This window comes from Danio aesculapii, chromosome 22, assembly GCF_903798145.1.
Source record: "Danio aesculapii chromosome 22, fDanAes4.1, whole genome shotgun sequence".
NCBI lineage: Eukaryota > Metazoa > Chordata > Actinopteri > Cypriniformes > Danionidae > Danio > Danio aesculapii.
Window position 1 is genome coordinate 18,504,796 of NC_079456.1, and position 26,089 is coordinate 18,530,884.

Genomic DNA, 26,089 nt, shown 5'->3' on the forward strand with positions numbered 1-26,089 from the left:
AGGGCCTCCTACCCCGCCGCACCCCTATAGTTAAATTAAAAAAATAATAATAATATTCTTTTTTATAAATTTAATCTATAATGTATTGCCCGCATTTTAAAAATAAATGATACATAGTACAAATATTTAGTCTACAAAGATTTTACTCATATTTAAAGCACACTTTGATTACAAAAATACTAATACAACTAGCGAAAATGAATGGCTTTTAGTATACATGTTCAAGTTCACTGAAGCAGTACTAAAATATCTATATTTTTAAAGGGTATTCATTGTAAATACAAATTAGTTATATTAAGATGTTGCTAACATTTAACATCAGGTGGAAAATAACTGTTTATAGAATATTTTAATGCTGTTACACTTATGAAATAAGCTAAACCTAAAATACCCATGAGCCACTTGTGACTTTATATCACATTCTCATTATTTTCATTTTTGAAATAAAATGTTTCCTTTCTATTAAAAGTAAATGTATTTACAATCAGATATGTAATGGAGGAAAAAGAAGAATGAGTTCATCAGATGCTGGATTCGAACCGAGTTGACGATTGATCGCGTCAAAACATGTTGCCACGCTGTTGTCAGTTGTTTAGTTATGTTGTCTCTGTCAATCAAACAGTGATCCAACGATGTACGCTACTTGCACTTAGCCTAAATAGACACCTTAAACTCAGTGTTTTTTTCCCCTCTCAGGGGCCCCAAGTGCGCACGGGCCACTGGGCCTGTGCCCACAATGCCCATTGTTTAATCTGGCCCTGCCCAAAACCCTCTCCAAAACAGGAAACTAAACAGTACTTTACCGTGATTAACCCTTTACCTGACTGCCAGGTTGACCAATTGTCTTTAGGTTATCACAAAATAAATAAATTAATTACAAATTGTGTAAGAAGCACGATTTAAACGTTAAATTGGTGAATTTATTTGTAAGAATGCAAGTTCAGATATTATTTAGATAATTTCAGTGAGATATTTCTATGAGTAGTATTCTATGTGCTTATTTAATTATTAAAATGTATTTTATTTTATTTTATTTTTGATTCCAGTTACTTTTTAAAAAAATATTTTGGTATCTCTAACTTTTAACTGCTTTTAACTATGCCTTTAATGTAAATTTCCAGCACTTTGTTTATAATACTAGTTATACTTGTGAATAATACTGTCACAATGTCATAACCCTTAATATGGCACTCGTTGAAATGCATATCTGAAGAACCCCGGAGTGTTATTGGGGGTTATTACAAGACTTTTGAACTTTTATGATTAAAAAAAAAAAAATTATGCTGTAATCATAGTAAATGAAGTTACCATAAAGGAATTCGCTGACATAGCTTATCTGTAAAATGTCACCAAGTCAAATGAAGGCTAACTGAACTGCACTTTTCACAGTACAGATCGTTACTGTGGTAATAAAGTAGGGGAAACCATAGTTGCATTCAAAAATAAAACAATATACAAAATGCACTTTTCCACTCAACCATGTAGTGTATGAATTTAGTGTCATTACCTACACTGTAAGACCCAACAGGCAACTTAATAAAATGAAATGAGTGTAGTTAACTCAAAATTGACTGAAAGTAATTTCGACTCATTTGAAAAGAGTTTTGAACTCAGTGTTGAACGTAATGAGTTAATTAAATACCTCATTACGTCAACTTAAATAGAGTAAGTTCACATTACTCATATAGATTAGTTTCACTCAAATGGTTTGTAGCAATCGGTGTCCTCAAATGGTTTGAGTTGCCTTAACTTAGTTTTACAGTACTCAGTTGGTTTGAGTTCTCTTCATTTATTGGGTTTTACTGTGCTCAAATTGCTTCGTTTACTCAAATGGATAAAGTTCACAGTACTCATTAGGATCAGTTTTTGAACTTAAATGGTTTGCTGCAATCAGTTTCATCCATTTCTCAGTCAACATTTAACATAACTTCATTCATTCATTTTCCTTTGGTTTAGACCCTTATTTATCAGGGATCGCCACAGCAGAATGAACCGCCAACTTTTCCAACATATATTTTAAACAGCAGAAGCCCTTCCAGCAGCAACCCAATAATAGGAAACACTCAAACACTCTCGGATTCACACACCCATAGACTACAACCACTTTTTGTATGCAAAACCCACCCCGTCCCCCACCCCACAAAATAAGGCAATTTAACCTAATAAGGTTAAATTGTTGATAGCTCCTCCCCTTCATCATCAGCTCCTCCCCTCCATCGTTCCACACATGTTTTTACTGTTTGAAGTACATCATCTGGGTATTTAAAATGAACTTATTCTTTTTATACATTTCAATTTAAATGCACAGCTTACACTTTTTATACTACAAAATAGCATAGAATAGTGTATAATTATGCAATTTGGGACGCACCTTATATTTTCTGATTTCAATCTTTAAAATTATAGTCTACATTTACATATATTTTGTCTATACACAGGCATCAATGTGCAATTAATCTACAATAACAAACACAATTAAAGCTGCAAGCAGCGATGATAGGGACCTCGCACCCGGGCTCACCGCCGCCCGGCGGCCGTAGGACGACAGAGAACCGCGAACAATAATAATTTAGGCCGATACATAAAAAAATCTGAGAAAATCACAGATTTATGCCAAACTTGCTCCCGTCAGCAGGTGGCGCTATGACTGTGACTCAATATTTTCACGTAGATGTCTTCAGGAGAGGATATTAATCAACCATGTGAATTTTCAGGCGGATCGGACATTGTTTGGCTGAGTTATAGGCAATTTTACTGTTGCCACCAGGTGGCGCTATGACTGTGACTCAATATTGGCAGGTAGTTGTCTTCAGGAGAGCAATCTTATCAACCATGTGAAGTTTTAGGCAGATCGGATATTGTTTGGCTGAGTTATAGGCAATTTTAGTGTTGCCAGCAGGTGGCGCTATAACTGTATTGAGTTATTGGCATGTAAACATGTTCAGGTCAGGACACTTATCAAATGTGTGAGTTTTGAGGCAGATCGGATCATGCGTGCCTGAGTTATAACAACTTGATGTTTCATGGCGAAGTTTGTGAGTCCGCCACGGACACGCCCAGCGACGAAAACTCTAGACCTTCACAATATATCATCGATACTGCTTTCAGATGACACCACTCAAATTTGGTGCTGATATGATGAAATTTGTGGGAGGAGTTTGTTTCACTGTAAATCATGTCATTTTCTGTAGCCAGCAGGTGGCGCTATAACTGTATCGGGATATTGGCATGTAAACGTGTTCAGGTCAGGACGGTTAAAGTACAGTTAAAGTAAAGAGGAGTTCGTTAAAGTACAACGCCTGGAAATGGCAAAATCGCCACTTTTTCGCCGCAGGAAGCCATAAATATCCGACTTCCTGTTGGGTTTGAGATATCGCTCCTTGAGACTTTTTTGTAGGTCTTGGCATGTTTGAGGTGTGTGCCAATTTTCGTCCATGTGCGTGATTCGTGGCTCGGGGGCTTGTCCGTATCAATTTTCTAGGTGGCGCTGTCAAGTCATTTTGCCACGCCCATTTCCTAAGCCTATAAGAAACGTAAATTTTCGCCACTTCTGGAGCGTGTGCAAATTTTCGTGAGTTTTCGGGCATGTTTAGACCCTCAAAATCGCGATTCATTCGGGAGAAGAATAATAAGAATAATAATAATAATAATAATAATAATAATAATAAACGGAGCAAGTCCAATAGGGCCTTGCACCGTTCGGTGCTCGGTCCCTAATTAACCTGCCTTTACGTTCAAACAGTACTTAGGTTGCCAGGTATTCAGCCAAATGTCAACACACATTGATGAAAATATGTACTTTTCCATTTCTTTGTCTACAGCTAAACCTTTTCTGCAGCCATACAACATTTTTAAAGTAGATGTTTTTTTAAAAAAGATTAAATATTTGATTATTTTTTATATAAATATCTCAGTACATCAAAAAAACGAGCTGGAAAAATGTGATTTCTAGTCACCTTAGGCCTTGTGGCTTTGGCATTTCCCTTTCAGGTGAGATTTTCTTTATCAAACGCTCCAGAGCAAGCCGTGCCATTAACCTCCTTGCAGAATTTTCTGAATCAAATCAATTCTGGGAAGCAACTGTAGGTTATCTGTCGCTCAGCACGGGCAGGAATTGCCACCTAATCAGTGACGGTATGAGCTGGAATTGATCTGCTGCTGCTTGTAAGTCTGATGAGTTTTGTTGTATGCATTTTTAAGGGTTTTTTTGTGAGGAGAGAGAGAGAGGTTTGACCTTCTGGGTTGAGGACTGTAGGAAAATGTCACACATAAAAACACTCACTCCTGCACTCAACATCTGTTCTCTGTCCACACAAACCGAACTCTGATTCAGCAAGAAATCATAAATAAATAATAGACCATAAAATCAATACTCAATCCTGGACACGTTGTACACTTACATACCATAGTCTTTAAGAAGTATTTGGACTAAGCCATGCTTAAAAATGTATGAATATCATTACTTTTTACTGAGAAGACAAAAACAAAGAAAAAGAAGGAAAGAAAAAATAAGTATAATATAAAATTATTTAAAATTATATATATATATATATATATATATATATATATATATATATATATATATATATATATTTACAGTCAGACATTCTTAAATAAAATAGTCCATGTGTATAGATTGTTATAAAATATAAAACAAAACTACAGTAGTCAACATGTGAAGTGGATCATCACCTTTCATCAAAGTTGTCCTAAAAGTATTGAACAATACCCATTCTTGTCATAGGACAATTAAAAATATATATTTTTGATTCACTTTAAATCGTAACTACAGTATATATATTTTTAATTATTTATTTATTTGCTTACAATCGCACATATTACATTTATTAATAAATCTACACATTTTATTGTATTAATAAATGTAACACCTTTATATTTATGTATTACAAATATGGTATTTTAAAATATAAATAATATATGATTCAATTACTGAACAAATAAACCAAAAATGTCTAAATAATTATTTTGATTCTTTATAGATATTAGTATTTAATTATTTTGATTTATCTGATTATATTACATTGTTTATTTGTTGTGCACATTCTTAAACTGAACAATTAATCTGTGCGTAAATCCATTGAAAAACATTCATTCATTCATTTTCTTTTTGGCTTAGTCTCTTTATTAATCCGAGGTAACCACAGCGAAATGAACCGCCAACTTATCCAGGATATGTTTTACAAAGCGGATGCCCTTCCAGCTGCAACCCATCTCTGGGAAACATCCATACACACTCATTCTCACTCATACACTACGGACAATTTAGCCTACCCAATTCACCTGTACCACATGTCTTTGGACTGTGGGGGAAACCGGAGGACGCGGAGGAAACCCACGCAAACACAGGGAGGACATGCAAACTCCACACAGAAATGCCAACTGACCCGCCAAAGCTCGAACCAGCGACCTTCTTGCTGTGAGGCGACTGCACTACCTACTACGCCACTGCGTCGCCCACTGAAAAACATTATTTATGTAATCTTTAATCAAAATATGACCATTTGCTATTGCTCCGTAATCGCAGTTCTTCTCTGATGACATCAGTTTGACGGGTTGGGTGAAATGTATTTAGCCACGCCCCCCAAACCATCAGTTTACTGCAAGTAAAAAATGAGAGGAGGAGCACAAAAATAAATCCCCGCCTCTACTCGATGTTCTGTCTCAGTTGGAAACGCATTATTAAATTGAATAGGGTTGGGTAATTTGGCCTAAAATTAAAATCTCGAATGGCAGCTTCCAATCATCGTCAATGTAGGGCAAAGATGCAACGTGTAGTTAACTTTTTTGAGAGGTGCGCGGGTATGCGACCACGCAAAGGCTGTGCCACACCATACCTGTGCATTCAACGCAGAAGTATAAATCAGCTTTAACAGAGCGGGATATCTCCACATGTGGTAGGGAAAGTGATTGAAAAAAGTGACCTGGAAAAATTTGATCGATTATAGGTTCTGAATGTCGATTTCGATTACTTTTCAATTAATCACCCTGAAACTGAAATAAAAGTCCGCAGAAACATCCACTTCATGTAGACTTTAAAGTGATTAATAATAATGTCCCTTTCTGCACTCAACTTCAAGTGGAGGCATTTTTTTGCAGTAGAAACGTAAGGTAGTTTATCGCATCACTATCACACTGGCCAGGCCGAGCAGCTGCCCCAAGATGTGTCACACCTCATTCATACAAATATCAAAGCTGGCAGGCAGAAGGCAAGGTGATTCAATAACTCTCACACATACACACACAGATTGGGCTTCTTCAACTGAGTCAGCATCACCCCGAGACTCAAACATCTTCACCTCCGGCAAAATCCATAGCTCAGCAGCAAAACTATATGAACACCTGAAGGAAGCAGAGCAGCTGATGTCTCTTTAAACACGAGTTAAGGAACATGGGAAAAAGGAGAGAGGGGTCTGGAGGTAGACCTGGTGCAGTGCAATCTGAGCTGCATCCAATGCTTTTTAATGGGCTCACCTAACCCTATCCCTCACAGTGACGTCACTAGCTCCATTGAGTGCATTGTGTCTGACATTGCATCACTGAGATATGCTGTCTCAGCTTGCATCAAAAAGGCTGCATCCAAATACTATTGAAAAATGAACTGATAGTTTCCCCAGCTGACATTTTTTATATTACATCAAGTTTTCTAATATGTTCTGTTTAAATATGTTACATTGTTTTATGAGATATGCGCTAATTTATATTTTCAGCACTAAATTTCAGGTACATTTTTTTAAAGTATTGGAGTAGTGAAGTTTTACTAAGGGAATATCATTTTACCACTCTGTAAAAATACTCTTCAAAAAATACTGCAAAGAGGCAGGGAAAACGTACACATCTAAAAAATTCCATAATGTTGATGAACAAATCCCTCTGAAAATACCTTAAGCATACAGATATACATATAAATAAAAGTTTTGCATCTGTAAGTGCTGCTGAAGTAAAGATGGAGGAGAAAAGAATGCTTTTAAAGAGTTAGGCTCAATACCATTTCTACCCCTTAGCCTTTCCCCTTCGAACGAAGATTTTTCAGAACCACACTCGAATCCAAGGGGTAAGAAAACTTCCCAGAATACACCTGCCACAGCGGCTGCATTGTTGAACCCGGAAGTAAGGAGATCCACAAATTAATACTTTTTTGTCATTATTACGAATTTTTACGACAAATATGTTTTAATATATTCATAACCATGTTTATGTTTTACCGTCATGCTTTAAAAAAAAACCCTGCTAAATTTTGCGATCTATAATCCCTATTAATAACTCCTGTACAGTAGTCCCACAACATTCTGACACTGGATGACACTCGAATACCCTGTCAGTAATGTCTAGTGGCTGGGAATGAGCTTTTTAAAGTGTCTGCTATAATGTTAATTTTGTTTTTGGTGTGTTTACATAGATGAATATGGCCACAATTACACAGTACATTTACGATCTTATTGTCACATTAGATTGTTATGATATCATAAAATATGCCTTCAGTGATTTCCTGAAGATAAATACCAGAAAAAAAATAGCACAACTGAATAACTACAGCAGTCGCGATCGTCTGATCTCGAGAGATCGCGATGACATATGATGACGTGTGCAGGTGGTGTAGTGCTGTCCCAATTCTTAGAGGTACATTTTGAAGCCTTTCCCCTTAACCCTCGGTTGTAAGGGCCAAGGGGAAGGGCTAGGGGTACAAAAATAGAATTGGGATTGAGCCTTAGTTTAGCCAAAAAAATGAAAATTGTGCCATTAATTACTCATGTCATTCCAAACCCCTGAGACCTTCATTCGTCTTTGGAACAAAAAGATATTTAAATATATTGGTTCAATCGGATTATTATCAAGCTACTCTTCATTGTCAGTATATTGCGCACTCTCAGTTTATGAACGTACACACTAAACTGACTCTGAAACTGTTGAATACATTCATTATTTTTGTTTATGTGCGAAGTAAAGTTTCTCGTAGCTTGATAATATTCTGATCAAACCATTGAAGGCATACGGTCTGTTTTGAGCAGAGATGCCCAAAGTAGGGCCCGTGGGCCAAAGTTGGCCCATTGTAACCTTTGATTTGGCCCCCCATCCTACAGTAACTTAGAGGATACGTCAGTGAGAATGATGAAGAGGGTTGGGGCGAATACCTTTAACACAGAGATTGTCTTTTCTAATTTGACATAACATTTTTTGTTAGAATGAGGTCCCATTCATCGCTGCTTGCAGCTTTAATCTGTTAGTTTTATTGCTGAGCTACAAAAAAAGCAAAATGAAATTACATAATTAAATCTTGTAAATTAATCTGATTTTTAAAAATATAAATACAACGCATAGAGGACTATGCAGAAGACATTGATGAGCAAGTCAAGCCAAAAACTAGTGTAATTCTGTTATAAATTAGATTGTTTTGTTTTTACTGTAATAAGTTCATTACAAAATGTAAAAAATACTGTATTATTTAATATAAAGCAGTGTTTTCTAGTCATTTTTAAATATTATTAAATAAATTAGGAATTTACCCATAACAACTATATTTAACTTCGGCCCACTAGCCTCAAAAAAGTTAGGTTTTTGGCTCTTCATGAGAAAACGTTTGGGCACCCCTAATTTTGAGAATGTTTTTGGTGCCTTTCTATACTTTAAACAAGCCGGGACCCCTGTATAAAGGATGAGGAAGCTCTCAGATATTACATTAAATATCTTCATTTGTGTTCAAAAGACAAACAAAGGTGTCTGGTTTAGAATGACATGAGGCTGAGTAATTTCTGGTGAACCAAGGCTTTAAAAATATTAATTGTTATTCAAATTAACGCACACAAATTGACAAAAGAAACACATGCATTTAGATGTTAGCTTTACATTAGAATGAATCAACACTTTATGAAAAGTCAAACTTCTCTAAATTGACCAGTGCATTAAAAATATTGATGCCTGTAGTCATGTTTCGCTTCAATATCACGTGACTTTGCATTTCTTCGCAATGCTGTTCTTAAGGGATTGTATTTTTTGCATTAAGGCTTGGTTGGAGGATTGCGTGATCAATAGCAGTGACAGTCTGAATAATAGAGAGACCGGAGGATGACTGATGGACAAAAGGGGACAGCGAGGCAGGTGGTGGGGGTTGCTGAAAATGTCTCCCAGGTGGTCCTGCAAATGACAGCTGGATGAGCTGTGTTCTTGTGCCAGCTATACAACTGTTTGCTCAAAACTGAACAAGCACATCATCGATTCAAATCTGTGGCTCCAGCCCCATGTTTGTTTCTGTGCGCATTGTTACAAACACTGTGATAATGTGAATGTGTATTACAGACTTTTGTCTGCTCGATTTGCCCTAGAAAGCTGTAAAATGAGATTTTGGGTTCACAAGGCCTAACTGGAGAACAGGTCCATTAGAAAAAACATCCCAGGAGGCCCAGAATATAAAGGAGCTACTCTGGAGAGCCAGCGAGCATACATTCAAAAAATATATATTTAATGTGATAATTTTTGTTGTTATAGAAATATTTAAATTAAATTAATATTTTTAATATTGAATAAAATATATCAGCCAGCCAGCTAAACAGCATTTTGATTATATTTACATTCTTATAGGCTAATGGCTAGTATATAGTCTGATGAATGTGTCAAGATTTACATGAACAGAATATCTGTTAAAAACACTTATTATAGCTTATTTTATTCTTTATTATTATCAGCATTTGAATGTGGTAAGTTGCAGAGAATACTGTGAGCAAAAAGCTGTAAAACTTCATAAATGATTCTCATAAAATGTCATAATGAAGGAATATCTAGACAATAGCAGAGAATGAGTTGATTTAATATTTCATTATTAGTTTAATGTACACAGTTTGTGTTTAAATTGCTGATGGGCAAAACATAAAGTAAAAAATATCTAATTAAAATTAATTTAAACATACATATTAAATGTAATATTGAGTTTTTCCTGATATTAGTAATTCAATTCAATATTCAGTTTAATTTAGTTAGCTAAACATTTAATTTGAATGTGGTTGAATTCTTCATGTGGCAAGTTTTTTGTCAAGACCCAGGTCACACAAGCTTGAATACATTTTTAATAATAAATTGAGCGATAAATTATAAAATGGAGGTCAGGATTTCAAATGGTCTTGAGAAACCCATTTACTGGCTCTCCAGAGCTGGTCCATCATGGTCCAGGCCTCTTGAGAGCTATTCTCTGATGGACCTGTTCTCCAGTTGGCCCTTGTGAACCCGAGGTGTCTCTTTAAATCTAGCCAGGGCAGACGGACCCGACGGATTCCATACTCTCAGTCTGCTTCATATGTAAATGAGCAGATAAAACGAGTCTAATGAGTCCACAGAGGTGTGGGTGAAGCGATTGTGACAGCGCTAGACAGCGACGAGTGGCTGAAGAGAACCAGTCATATCCATCATGTCAGGAATGAGGCTTTGAACACGCTGCCACCATCACATCCTCAGATCAAAATGAGTGACAGTTATTGTTCAGGTCATTGTCTGATGGCAAAAGATGTGGGGTGAATTGGCGGTAGGGGAACTGCTGAAAATGAAGTCGTACAAACTGACATGACAAGTTCAGAGTGACATAAAAAGCACGGTAGGGAATGAATTTGGATCTTTATATGGTTAGGGATTTTGAACACAGAATAGTGACAAAAATCATAGTCCAGGTATCATTTTTTTCATATTTTTGCTTCCATTTTGTAAAGGGTTCCATAATGCAAGGTATAATGTATAAATTTGGTGTATAAAGAATAAACTCAAAGGCACGAGATAATCTATTCGGTACAATTAGCTAGCTTGAACTAACATGTCACTAGCAGCACTTTTAGCTTGAAATAACACCGTTTATATTGTTTCTAGCATGTATTTACATGGTGTTATGTTCAATGCAACTTTCAAGTTAACACATTTGAAAACTTTGCTAGCATGGTTAGCACATTGTTTGGCTAACTTAGCACATATCTAATACTAACACATTGAAAAATATTGGTATCATGTTTCTAACACAAATTAGCATGTTGCTAGCATAAACTAGTGTGTCTCTCACATATTGTTGACATGTTTTACCATGTTGCTAAAATGACAAATATACTATTAGCATGTCCTTGGCTAATTGGTAGACTTAACTAGACATAAACAGTTAGATAAATGAAGGTCTGAAGATATGTGACTCCCTCTGTGAAAGTGTATGAGATATACTGTATGGTGGTAGCATGTTTTTAGCATGTTGCTAGTGTAACCCCGCCAAATCGCAAAATCGCTCCAGGCCGGGATCGAACCGGCGACCTTCCGCATGGGAGTTGGTTGCTCTAACAAGGAGGCTAAAAACCATGGCCTCTAGCGTCTGTCACTAGAGCACCTTTAGAGGTCAGAGTAGTGAGGTTTACCAACACATCCCTTACTAACTGGCCTCGGTTACACTCACTCCCCTAAACCTCACTCCCATCTGGGTCACGGCACCAATGTAACCCCGCCGGTCCTATACCACCCAACCCGCTCTGGGCTGGGATCAAACCGGCGACCTTCCGCATGGGAGTTGCTTGCTCTAACAAGGAGGCTAAAGACCATGGCCTCTAGCGTCTAGCATGTTTTGTTCACATGAATTAGCACATACCAAACATGTTCACAAGCATGGATGAATCTAGTATCCTTGCTAACATGATTAAAATAGTATTAACTTATCTTAGGCTAACTGTTAGTGACTTTGCTAATGACAGACACTTAGATAACAAGACACTTAGGTGAAAATCTGAGGGATGTTACTTAGATGCTCAGCAAGAATTAATCTGTAAAAGTTTTCACCCCCTTCGTTTTGGGTTTTCTGGTGGTTTTGGAGGCACATGAATTAAGTTAAGAAAAGGAGGTCAGAAATGGATGAAGGTATATAGCGAGGCGGTGCTGTGTTTGTCCTCTTTTTCTCTGTCTCTCGCTCACCTGTGCCTTTCTTGCAGATGTAGGGCAGGTTGTAGTTGCAGGGCACATCGTTCCACTTGCCGTTCTCATGGGCGATCATCACCACGCAGTCCTCGCCGCCCGCAAAGAAATTATCCGGCTGGTTCTCCCTCCAGTTCTCATATTGCTGGAGGAGGAACGGACATATTTCAGGGCTAAATCCAATCATAAGGCTTTACAAGGTGTTTCGTGTACCATCTTGCATATCCGTTGCATTACAAATGGGCTTTCAGATAGTCCTAATGAGTCTAATGCAATGCGTTATGTAAACTTGTTTGGTGCTTAAATGGTTTGAAAAGTTGTGCTTCCATTTGCATAATCTGTCTGATTGTGCATGCTGCTTTATCATACTGTGATTATTTTAAGTGATTCATTGTACTTCATGTTCTGATATTTGCTCTAAAATGTACAAGGACTAGCAATTTTACACAATTTGGGATGAGAGTAAATTAAAAAGATATGCAAAATATTTAAAATACATATTTTAAACAATAATTGTACTTGTAATATTTATTAACAAATGTAAATATGATGTATAATCATGCAATTAATCCTATCATATTTTAGGCAAACATACATACATCTTCCTATCTTATTAAACAATTTAATTAAACATCAAAGTATTCATTTAAGTATTAAATATAATATTCTATTTGTTTAATAGTCCAATATTGATATTCATATGTAATATTTTGTTTAATATTTCAGCTAAACATTCAATTTAATGTTATTTATAATGAATGTGATTAAAATAAGAGCATCAATCTCACCAGGTCCATGTTGTCGGTCCACTGGAAATCGTCTTCAACCATCCTGTCGTTCAGACCAACCCATGTGTTTTCATGGCTCATTCCTGTTTTAAAAACAGAAACATTGCAAATTATTACTTGAAAAAAGACCAATTGTTTTCTTTAGAAGTTCTCAATGACTATGTTTACATGGACATCAGTAATCAAATTATTTGCCTTAATCTGAATAAGACAGTAATATGATTAAGGTATTTACATGAGTTGCTTCTTGAATGTTCCTTTCGTGTTCTCGTTTTAAATTTCATGTCGCATAGTTCAATTAATATCATTGCTTCACCACGCTATCCACTATTCCTCCTGAGTTTCATGTAATTTCTGGCATTTAATTTTCAATTTGTCGACTTTAACTGCAGTTTGGCCGTCTTACTTTTATTCAGGAACATTTCATGCATGCCCCATGACAAACGAGATATTGGATGCGAGTATGAACTGCTGGAAGACTGTGTTTTAATGGAATTTGATACCGCACACTGTATGGGAGAAAAACCCTCAGCATTTCACGATGGAGGTGTCTGTGGTCATTCACTGGCGGTAATTGTTTGATTAAGGTGTTTACATGTCTGTACTGCACTTCAATAATGCAACTAAAATCGGCATATTCTGTGTCTTAACTCGATTTCTGTTTAGTTTGATTATGACTTTAGTCAGATTAAGGTCATCAAAATCGCTGTTTACATGGTAGACTCTTAATCAGAGTATTGTCTTAATCATATTGAAATCGGGTTATTGGTGTCCATGTAAACGTACTCACTGTATCCCCAGGAGCCACAAGTATTAATTTTGTTTTGCCTGTAAGTGTTTTTTTTTACTTTCAAAATGCTAATAAACATTGACTTGCATTTTATGGATCTCCAAAGTCCACGGATTCAACTGAAAATCTTCTTTAATGTTACGCTGAAGAAAATGTAATCTTTAACACCCTGAGGGAGACTAAATTACCAGCAAATGTTCATTTTTGGTTGAACTCTCCCCCTAAAACTGCGTTTAAACATGGTGTCAGTGTCATAAAAACAGTGGTAATGCTTCTCCTTTAAGCTCTAGTCTGCTTTATGTCTCCTCCAGGGCCACAGCGATGGCATTATCACAATCACATCTCAAGCTCAAGCCAGAAACCATCAGATTGCTCCTTTAGGAAGCATTTGTGAGGACTTTTTTTTGGGGGGGGGGGGGGGGGGTGTACTGGGTGTAATGGAATTTCAATCATGGTGTTACTGATTAACATCATTACAGGGCCCATTAATCTTGCTAATGGCTGTGGCCCCTTTATTGCAGGGGTGGAGATGTCCATTTTCGAGGCGATTAAACACCGTTTTTGGTGAGCGCAGTGTGGGATGTGAGGACACACACTGAGCGTCATTGTACTGGATTTAGGGAAGGGAGATGTAATGTAATCTGTGCTATGCGGGAGGTCAGCCATTCTGACACTTATCTTAGTGATGTGGCTTGGAATTAATGAATCTGGGCTATGCAAATAGATTTGGCCAAAGCTAATTGGGTAAAACGAAAATTAGCTACAGTTACTGGTCATTTGCTATTTTATATTCCATAAAGGACAGGGTTCAGGAAAATATGGAAATTGCAAATTAGGAATTTTAAAAAAGTTAGAAGTGGAATTGAATTGACTGGAAGTGTAATTTTAGCCATCTGTGTGTGTTTTTTTCCAATTGCATTGAGAAGCTGAAATTGTATGGAAGGTCTTGATAAAATAAAATATTTATTATGAGAAATAAATATATGAAATGAAAGTAAAGGGTTGAACAGAAATTTAGCAAAATAGTAATAATAAAAACAAATTTATACACACTGGCTTGTGTGCTGATTCAATAGCAGAAACAACAACAGCAGCAACAACAACAAAAGTCAAATAAACAGACCAAATCAAGTCAAATATAAAGCATTTAACCATGTGAAACCATATACACTCAACAGCCGCTTTATTAGGTACACCGGTTCAACTACTCGGTAATGCAAATTTCTAATCAGCCAATCACATGGCAGCAACTCAATGCATTTAGGCATGTAGACATGGTCAAGACGATCTGCTGCAGTTCAAACTAAGCAGAAGAATGGGGAAGAATGGTGATTTAAATGATTTTTAATGTGGCATGGTTGTTTGTGGCAGACAGGTTGGTCTGGGTATTTCAGAAACTGTTGATCTACTTTGATTTTCATGCAAAACCATCTCTAGGAATGGTCAGAAGAAGTGAAAATATCCAGAGAGAGGCAGTTCTGTGGGGGCACATGCCTTGTTGATGCCAGAGGTCAGAGAAGAATGGCCAGACTGGTTCCAGCTTGTTACAACCGAGGTATGCAGAAGAGAATCTCTGAACACACAACACGTCCAACTTTGATGGGCTACAGTAGCAGAAGACTACACCAGGTGCCATTCCTGTCAGCTAAGAACAGGAAACTGAGGCTACACAGGCTCACCAAAATTGGAAAATAGAGGTTTGGGAAAATGTTGCCCGGTCTGATGAGTCTCAATTTCTGCTGCGACATTCGGATGGTAGGGGCAGAATTTGGCATCAATACCTTAGTATTGTTGCTGACCATGTCTATTCCTTTATGATCGCATTGTACCCATCTTCTGATGGCTACTTTCAGCTGGATGATGTCATAAAGCACAAATCATCTCAGACTCGTTTCTTGAACATGACAATGAGTTCAACTGTACACAAATGGCCTCCACAGTCACCATATCTCAATACAATAGAGCACCTTTAGGATGTACTTTTGGGATTCGCATCATGGATGTGTAGTCGACAAATCTGCAGCAACTGCGGGATGCTATCATGTCAATATGGACCAAAATCTCTAAGGAATAATTTCAGTACCTTGTTGAATCTATGTCACGAAGGTGAAAGGCAGTCTTGATGGCAACCTTTTGTCCAACCTGGTACTAGTAAGGTGTACTTAATAAGGTAGTTGTTGAGTGTACATGAACCATATTTTACAGAATTTGAAATAAATAATATTTTTAGTTTTTACTTCATTAAACAATCCTAAAATGCACCACAGTTTTAAAACATATTTTTAAACTGTAGCACTTTACAACACTACATTTGCAATCACATAAACATATATTTGGGGAGTATAACTTACTTTATACGCATGATTTAATTTATAGTAGAGCAACAAATATAAGCTAGAGCACTATATCTGTGATGTATTTGCTTGAGCAGATACAGACCATTAATGAAATCCTGCTCTTGAGCGGAATGGATGCTAGCCAGGTGACCGTTGTGCTCTCTGCAGTCCTTTTCTGCGTCTTCCCACGTGTGTCTGCGGGTGAAGTACCTGTAGCAGTGGCCATGAAACTTCCTCCAGTTGTGCTCACAGCCCTCAGTGTCTACCGTGAGCCAGAGAGAAAGAGAGAAATACAGAGAAAGAGTCATGGTGAAAATCATACTAGTTAGCATTTATTTTACACTGTATTCCCATGAAGATCTGAGTGACATGTTGAACTAAGGGGAAAGATTAGCATGGATTTATTAGCATTGTTTTATCTGAGTGTTTAAAACAGACCAGTTTTATGATCATTTCAAATACATGCTAGCCAACTTTAGCATTCAACTTTAGCTCTTGACATAGCTGTATATTTTATTTTCCCCTCTTTGTTGTGCTTATTCTACCTCTTAATGTTTCATTAAAACTAAAATATTATAGCGAGCAAAAAGGTGAACAGAATAAAAGACTAACATGACATTCTTAGTAGGCTATTTGTTATATAGTATAAAACAATGTACTTAATTTTAGCGTCTCAGCATAATTTTAGCTGTTGTTAGCATTGTTTTTCATTCCAACTGACATAATTAGCATAACAGCAAGTGAAAAGTTGAACTAAATGAAAGATAAACATGAATTTCTTAGTATTTGGTTTGTCAGGAAGTTTAAAACAGGCCATTCAGAGATAATCTTGCTAGCTAACTTAAGCACTCAACTTTTACCTCTTCAGACACATATGGTGGTTTTATGCACTCTTTGCATTAATCTAGCCAATGGCTAGATTAGCATTTTTCATTATAACTTACTTAATTAGCATAGCAATGAGGAAAAAATGAAATAAATGACAGATTAGCATGAATGTTTTAGTATTTGGTTTGCTAGTATGTCTAAAACAGGCCATTCAGCAATAATCTCTTATAGCTATATGCTAGCCTTAACTACTCTAGCTCCTCTTACAAACCCATGTACAGTTCTTCATTCACCACATTTTGCTGTGTTTATCTTACATGGGGCTGTGATTAGCATTGTTTGTCATTACAACTGACATAAATAGCATAATAGTGAGTGAGATTTTGAACGGAATGTAAGATTAACATGAATTTCGTAGTATTTGGTTTGTCAGGAAGTTTAAAACAGGCCATTGAGAGATAATCTCACTCATAGCTACATGCTAGCCAACTTTAGCACTCGACTTCAGTCCCTCTGACACTTCCAAGCATTTTATTCCCTCTGCTTTGTTGTGTCACTGTAATCCACAACTGTAAGGATAAGCAGTTTAGCATTAGCAAAAACACGTCTTAATGTATTAAATGGCAACAATCTAGAGAAGCGTCTTCCGCCGTGAAGTTCAACAGCTAATTAAGCCCTGTCACATTCCTGTCAGAACTGCCTCTTTCTAACCCTCTGGGACATTACCACATCTGGGCACATGACGAACAGATAATCTGCATTTTCTGAGCATGCGTGTGGCCTTGTACAGTGGTAAATGTGGGTGAAGGTGTTAGCTGTCTCAGACTCCCCCAATTCATGAAGCTCCAAGCACTTTGCAGCCTTTTTTACTTCCAGCAAATTCAAAGCGACATTGGTAAATTGGCTGCTTTAAATTGGCCCATGTGGGGCTCTGTTTAGCATGCAGATGGGTGCGAGAGCTAGCTGAACACGGGGCAGAGGAACAGAATGTACCGCAAGAAAGTGTTTAAGGCGCCACGACCACTGCAGTTGCCATGAATCTGCATGTCGGAAATGTTAATGTGTACTGTCAGTCACATCAACTTCCTCAATGTTTTCATCAGAATGAAAATGTAATCAAAACTTGCTTTTCTCTGCAACAAATACTGGCCTAGATGGTGCTGGCGAACCACATTTTTAAAAGAGTGGTTACATTTATTTACAACCCAGGCTCATTGTGGATACGTACCCCATATATCTGGGGACAGCAACATACGTAACTGAAGGTATGTCTGCTTGCAGTTTTTGTTATTGCAAATCCAGCAGAAGGCGCTGTGTACAATTTTGATGATCACAAATTCCTCTTGCGTAAATCCATCAGAGAGCTCAATATATACTTCAGCTGACCATGCCAGCTTGCTGTCTAGAAAATCTAGAAAAAGAAAAGTCATTATGGCCGCATAATCTCACCACGTTTTCAGCCTGTTGTTTATTTATTTATTTATTTTTGGCTTTTGTTAAATCTGATTTTTAGGACTGTTCCTCAACGGACTCAAACCCTGTCATCGCGGTCAGCTCTGCTCTGTGTCCCAAGTCCACTGACGTATGCGGCAAGCTCCTGGGCAAACTTGTAACGCCGGAAAAGCCGTCCATACAGAGGTACTCGGTCAATTAGTAGCACTAAAATGAACAGAAGCCATCGATGGTGTCATTGATGGTGCCACTCAGCGTTCCTTTTAAAGACAAAATGCAGCTAAACGTACCTCTGGTTTCATAATTTGTGCTGTCCAGAAATGTAAACCGGGGTACATATCCACAATGACCTTGTAACACAGGAAAAGCCATCCATACGGAGGTAAGTGGTCAATTAGTAGCGCTAAAATGAACAGAAGCCATCGGCTGCATCATACTGCCCTGTAGTGTTCGCTTTAAAGACAAAATACAGCCAGCCATACCTCTGGCTACATAATTTTCACTCTCCAAAAATGTAGACAGGAGAACATATCTACAATGAGCCTGTGTTGTTTATTTAGAAGCCTTGTAAGATCACCAGAACACCGGTGTTTACCTTTTTAAAACAGACTTGCAGTATGAAAACATTTTAATAAAAAATAGAGGATTTTGCAGCAATGCCAAAGAAGAAACATTTTGTGTTCCACAATAAAAATGCCAGATTTCTTAAAATAGCTAATATTCTTATTGTGAAGAACAGTTTTTACATCTAACAAACACATCTCTTACTATATAGAAACATATAGAAACTATATAGAAACATTTGAAATCAAAAGTTTCATTGTTAGAGGCTCTCCATGGAATAATTGATGACAAATAAAGGACCTATATGTTGTACTAAGGTAATTTTAGGGTTTTCATATTGTGGTTATAAGGGTCCATCTATGTCATGGAGTGGATGATGACAACAGAATTGAGGATCCACGTGCAGTATTTGTTAAAAGAATGGTCAGGCTTCAACGGTCAAATACAGGAGCAAACAGTATCATACAAGGCAGTCCAAAAGAGTAGTCGGGTCACAGGCAAATAGATCGGTCCAGGCAGCTAACAGCATTAACAATAAACAAAGCAAAGGTGTAATGCTGCTGTCACACTAGAGTTTGTGCATGCAAAATGCTGTTGTACAGTGCTGCGGAATGGGGTGGGATTAAACAAGATTATTAGACATTTAAAAAAGCAAGCAATTGGTCTATATTTTAAATTTCTGTCCAGAGAGGTCATGTTTTGACCTTCGATTAGTCTCACACAATCATGTGATGCGATTTCTTAGGTCAGAGTTCACCAAGCTTGAACTCTCTAACACAGCAAACTACGAAACTTGTTGCACGATGTTTGGAAGTCTATGGGGAGAAAACTGCAGTATGACCAGCATCATAATGATTACAGATAAACAAGACTCAGCAAAGCAGACTCAGAAAGTGTGTGTGTGCTGTCTTTATAGTCCAGGTAATGAATGTATAATGAGCTTCAGCTGTCTGTGTGTGTCATCTGCAGAAAACCGGAACAGCTGTGTGTGGTGCATGACAGGATTTGTAGTCCATATGGTGACGAGATAGTAGTCCGAATTGAAAGTGAATGATTCCCAGTGATCTACAACCCTGGATCGCTGGTGATTGTTACCATCTATTAGCCCAATGACGAAACTAACAGTTTGGGCGAAGGTTAAATGCATGTAAGCGTTTTCTAGCACATCTGAAAAGAAATTATTTATTTGTTAGAATTTATTTTAATTAGTTCCAGCTCTGAATTTAATCCAATTTCAACTGATCATTAAATTTCAAATGTGTTCCTGATTCTCACATTCATAAATAAGGAATACATTTAGATAGTTGACTATATTTTAAACATCTCGTCTTTTCATTTAATTCTTCATCATTTACCCAAAGTCGCTTAGAGTCGCTCACAGACACAACCTCGCCAGTTCTGGTTCTTAGACAAATATATATAAAGATATAACTGCAAACTCATTTCCTTAACTAACGTTAGGCTGTTCCACGCTTGCTCATACCTAAAGAATTATTAAATTAGCCACCATATTATGGAGCGAATAATATGCCAAAACAATCAGAATTTGAATTGTGTTTATTTGAATTATTTGTAATTTATTAAATCTGAATTTGTATATGCCGTAAAAAAATGTTTTGAATTTGAGTTTCTTAATTTGAATTTGAATTTCATAACTTAAATATTGAACATTTGAAATGTAAGTCAACTGAATTTTTCAAGGCTGAATTTTTTTATAGACGTATTTTCAAACTTTTTTGGTTCTGAATTCATAGACTGCAGATATCCAGATTGTAAAAATATAGTTTCAAGTTTTCAATATGAAGAAATTCAGAACATCAAATTTAATATTCTAAAATTCAAAACCAGAAATTCAGATCGTAAAATTCAGATTCAGCAGAAAGTAGGTCAGGGGTCATCGACAGGGAAGAGTAGTAGTATTGAAAATAAAAATTGCAATTGAAAATACAAATTCAGCCTTGAAAAATTCAGTTGTTTTACATTTCAAATGTATATATTCAGATGTATGTATATAATATTCAAGTTATGAAAATCAAATTAAGAAATTCAAATTCAGATTGTTTTGGCAAATTATTAGCTCCATACTATATCATATCATGCTAATAAGAAACCATGAGCAAAAAAGTATATTTTGACATCACATTTTAGCATTTTTACCAAAACACTGGTTAATACAGTATGTGGAACAGTGAATGCTAATGGCATAATATATATATATATATATATTTGTTGTTTAATAAGACCCCAATGTATCATTTTGAGCCATAGGTATTTATTTTTTATTGCCTGTATATATTTTTTAACATATTCCATAAATCACAGAGAACCATGGTTTCAAAGAAAAACCTTCAAATATTCTACTGAAGAATAAAAGTCACCTGCTGTGTATCTTGAAGGACATGAGGGTAAATTTCCATATTTGAGTGAACTCTTATTCAAATACATGGCATTTCTTGTTTTGTAATGTGTTTGCACTCTCTCTAGATCACTAAGGCAAAAAATTCAGAGCTAAATTCTGAGGGCTGCTGCATTTAACCTGTGTCAGAGGGATCTTGCCTGAAGCTAAACTAAAAGAAAATACTGCCCGGAACAAAAGCATCACGACTTTCTCTCATACGCTTTGGCATTCAAGTTGCTTTCTGTTCTCTAGGGAGAAAACAGTCTGGCTGCTCTTTCATTGCTGCTGAGGCTGGAACAGAGACAACACACGTCAAGTTTCTCACAGGAGGATGAACAGCGTTAGCTTATCTATAAGGCAACAGCTAATCTTTAATGCAACATTATTTCTCAACCGGTGGGTCATGACCTAAAAAATGTGTTTCAGGTGTGACAGGGTCGAAACAATGCTAAATGTAAGTAATACAACGTAAACATCTAATAAAATTACACAAATTTTGCTTAAAAGGATAGTTCACCCCCAAATTTTGATTTAACATTTACTCGCCCTCAAGTTGTTTCAAGTTTCTTTTGCAGAACACAGAAAAAAGTTATTTTGAAGAATGTTGGTGCTCCAAAATTTATGGCCCCCATTGACATCCATTGTATAGAAAAGAAACACAATAGAAGTCAATGATTTGGATTCTTTTGTTCTTTAAGATATCGTCTTTTGTATTCATTAGAAGAAACTAATAAAGGGTTAGTAAATGATGGAATTTTCTTTTTTTTTTTAATTTTAGCTCTGAATCTGTGCACATTGACACTTGGGAGATGAGGGTGGGAGTCCCTTTCATCTTGTTTATCAATGTTCTGTCAACTAAAAATGAAAAGAAGAAGAAGAAGAAGTAGACTCTGTTGAATGTTTCAGTTTGATCAGTCCAAGAGACTGGAACCACACTGCGCATACGCTTCCGGATGAATTCAGGACTGTTGACAGTGTATTGTAATACAGTGGGAATGCGTCCAAATTGGTGCGCTCCAGCAGAGCCTGCTCTCTTATCTCCAGTCGCAGGAAGAATAGAGATGCTGGAGGCATTACAAGTCACCATTGGCATACCTTGGCACCGGGCCCGGATTGGGAAGGGGCGGTTGTCACCAGTCCTCCACCTGAAAGTCTTCGCCCCAAAGCCTAGTGGGAGTTGCAATCCTTTGAAGAAAGCAGCCCGATGGTGTTCAAAGCAGACTATATTGCTCACCGCAGGCTTTGCTTTCATTATCCTGAGCTCATTAAACCCGTCCTGTTGCAAATATTTGCAAAGGAGACCTGTGGAAGAGCGGACGAGTGGAGTCCTTGTTCATTTCTGTCCTCTTCAGAGTGTTCAACCTTCACACACAACATAGTACTCGCAAGATATACCTAATAAGATTCTCCAGTAAGTGTCTAAAGCTAGTCGTACACCGGATGTGGTGCATCTATGAAAAATTGAGGTATCATACAACACCAGACATGAAGTTTCTCTATGTGATAATATTATTTAATACAAGACTTCAGATGTATAGACTTCAGAGTTGTAGCTGAGCGATGCAGGAATTTATTCTGATAGAATATTTAACAATACTCTATTGCCTTTCAAAACGGAGAAAATGACTCCCAAAAAGCTGAAAGGCTGTACAAATAACAAAGCAAACAGCTGTAAGAAAAGCAAAATAAACAAACACAAGCAAAACAATCAAACAAACTAAAACAAAGCAGAAGCATTATGGTGCGTTCACACTAGACGCGGATGAAGCGTCAAGCGTGAGTGATTTACATGTTAATTCAATGCAATGATGCGATAGACATCCTGCGGCGCGAATGGCGGTATTCGCACAAAAGAAGTGGCTCGAGTTGAGCGTTTTGCTCATTTCACCTTTCTCTTGTAGGGACGTGATTATGATGTAGTGCCTGTTGTTGGTGTCCCAAGGGGAAATCCTCTTGCAGACACCATACAACAGCTCAGAAAACTGGGCTTGGCTCAGTTGGAAGCACCGCTGAATGCTTCCATCATCCAGTTATAGTTTCTGGAGAAGTTGATGAACTCACAGGGCTGGGCACACCTCTGAAAGGATCAAGTGGACTCAGACACGGTGCCGAATTAATATAAACTGTATCTCAGCCTTCCTAAAGCACATAAACAAAGCTACTCTCTTAATAAAATCCATGTTAGCCATTTAGCAATGAAGCTAGACAGGCAGGCAGACAGAAGCCCTGCCCATGATGTCCACGTCTATTTTGAAGGAGGATTGCGCGATACTGGAATTTGGTACCAATCGATACTGAAATTTAAAAAATGTCCTTTTTCTGCTAACATTTGAGTGCTATTGAGCACGTTCTTAAACAGCGCTGATTTGCCATTGTGTTCACATGATAAACAGAAATGACTGAATGGCCGTGAAGGTCATCAGTTCTCTGAACTGCCGCGATTCATCAGTGGATCGCTCGTATGTCAGCTTATAGACAAACTAGCTGTTAGACGTGACTTTAAAATGCTCCAGTGTCCCTGTATCTGTGGTTACACTCAGTAAACAGCGGTGAGTTTGGTGAACTGATGACCTTCACGGCCAATCACAGTCATTTCTGTTGAGCATGTGAACACAATGGTAAATCAGCGCTCAAATGTTAGCAGGACATGGACGTTTTTAAAACTTCAGTATCGATAGGTACCAAATCCCAGTATTGTGACGACCCTATTGTGAAGTGAATTTGATGCACGAATGAAGCGAATTTGACATGCGAATGAAGCGAATTTGACATGCGAATGAAGCGAATTTGACATGCGAATGAAGCGAATTTGACATGCGAATGAAGCAAACTTGACATGCGAATGAAGCTAATTTGACACGCAAATGAAGCTAATTTGACACGCAAATTAAGCGAGTAATCTCAAAATATTCACGCGCCTATTTACGCACAAATAACGTGATTTATTAGCACATGCCACATCTGGTGTGAACACACCATTAGGGGAACAAACAGAGCTAATAAAAGCAAAACAAAGCAAGGCAAAAGCTAAACAAAAACCAAGCAACACAAACTCAAGACAGAGCACAAATAAATAAAGCAAAAACAAACAAAGCTTAAAGAAAAATTAACCAAGCAAAAAAAAAAAAAAAAAGTACAGCAAAACCAAAATATAAATCAACATACAAAAACAAAACAAAGTAAAACGAAACCCACTCTATAGCCTTTATTAAGTACAGTACCACTTTGTGGCCCAGAGAGCAGTTTGAAATTGCTTCTATCCTCTCGTTTGTTAAGGTGATAAAAAAACTTTACAATAAGGTTGTACAAATTAATGTTAGGTAATGTATTTACTAGCACAAACAGATAATAAACAATACTTTTATTACAGTACGTATTCATCTTTGCTAACATTATTTAATGAAAATAAAGCTGTTCGTTATTAGTTTAACTTACAGAGAATTAAGTAATGTCAAGAAGCAAGAATTTAGATTTTAATAATGCATTAGTGAATGTTCAGCTATTAATAAATGCTGTGCGAGTAATGTTCATTATCAGTTTAGTTTAGAAAATACATTAGCCAACATTAACTAAGGAAACCCTACAGTGACCACATATAGACATATATATTTTAATAATAAAAAAATTACATGAATACAATGCAGAGCCCATTTTTTTCAAGAGGCTCACTGACTGGCTTGGACATTTATTATCAGGAACTCCTTTCAGGCGTGACACGCTGACAGTCGGCGCGTTTTCGTGATTAATCCATGGTAAGTGAATGAGCAGCAGTTAAAAATAAAAAGGGCAAGAGCTTCCGACTGAGTGATTGGGTCATTTATTCCCATCAGGATGTTATATTTAAGTGCTGTGGTTTCGGGACCCCTGATGATGATTCATTTGAGCGCTTGATTTTCTGATGACGGCATTTTGTGCAACATGTTTTTTCTCTTTGTGAGAATGGACGCCGTAAACAATCATAAAAAGTGAAGATTACCGTTTCGGCCACATCATTCTGTCTTGTATGATGTAGCCGGGATCATCCAAGAGCATGGAGTATTAAGTGCACTTTCAGAGATGTGAAAGTGATGGAGCGAGAACACAAGGCGAATGCTGAAACAAGGGTCGACAAACATGTTGCCAAATTTCGTTGGTGCACAGACACCGTCCGTATCAGAGAAGAAACACTGACAGGGAGATGCGCGCTTATAGCCTCGACTGTATGGGCTGTTGGTGCACTTGATTTAAAGGGGATGGCGCTTGTTAAAAAAGAAGTCGGGTTTCATGCACTCGTGCTCACAGCCGCAAGGTGCATCAGCTTGGTTTATCGAGAGCAATTACGGGCCGTCCGTGAGGAGCCCATTACGACACTTGGCTTTATGGCTCTGCAACTGCTGTAGGATCCATCCAGGATCCGAAGAGGACTTCGTAAATGTAGAAAAATCAACGTTTCTAATGAATTTAGTATACTTAAAAAAACAATTATCTAAATAAATCATGTATTAAATAGCTTTTTTCAGACTGAATAAATGTAACATTTCACTATATTTAAAAAAATCTATCTATCTATCTATCTATCTATCTATCTATCTATCTATCTATCTATCTATCTATCTATCTATCTATCTATCTATCTATCTATCTATCTATCTATCTATCTATCTATTAAATCAATCAATCAAATTTTCTGTCTGTCATTAAAAAAACTTTTTTATACCTTATTTGAACTTGAAAAATTTCAAGTCAGACTTGTTAAATTTTGCTTTTCTAATTCACAATATGAATATCTCTGAATGTCAATTCAAGGCTGAATAGCACACAGCTTACTAAAAAAGCTTTGAATAATTCATATGGCCTTTAAAGAACTTTATAGACCCACAGGAACCCTAAAAATCCAGTGTTATTGCGATCCAGCACCAAACCACCAGTATTTACCAACAACCAGCCTGTAAATTAAAGCTGGTATTTGCCACAGGGAGATGTTCATAGTGCAAAATGTACTTGCCAAACTAAGTTT

General features: G+C 37.0%; 1 protein-coding gene across 1 annotated transcript in view; it reads right to left on the minus strand.

Moving 5' to 3' along the window:
• ncanb (neurocan b) overlaps positions 1–26,089 on the minus strand; it is a 242,756-nt gene that overhangs the window by 4,802 nt on the left and 211,865 nt on the right. Inside the window, exons 11-13 of the mRNA XM_056447233.1 lie at positions 15,955–16,113; positions 12,726–12,808; positions 11,938–12,082 (exon numbers count right to left, since the gene is read on the minus strand). Coding sequence (XP_056303208.1) covers positions 11,938–12,082; positions 12,726–12,808; positions 15,955–16,113 — 387 coding nt within the window. The remainder of the gene's footprint in view (positions 1–11,937; positions 12,083–12,725; positions 12,809–15,954; positions 16,114–26,089) is intronic.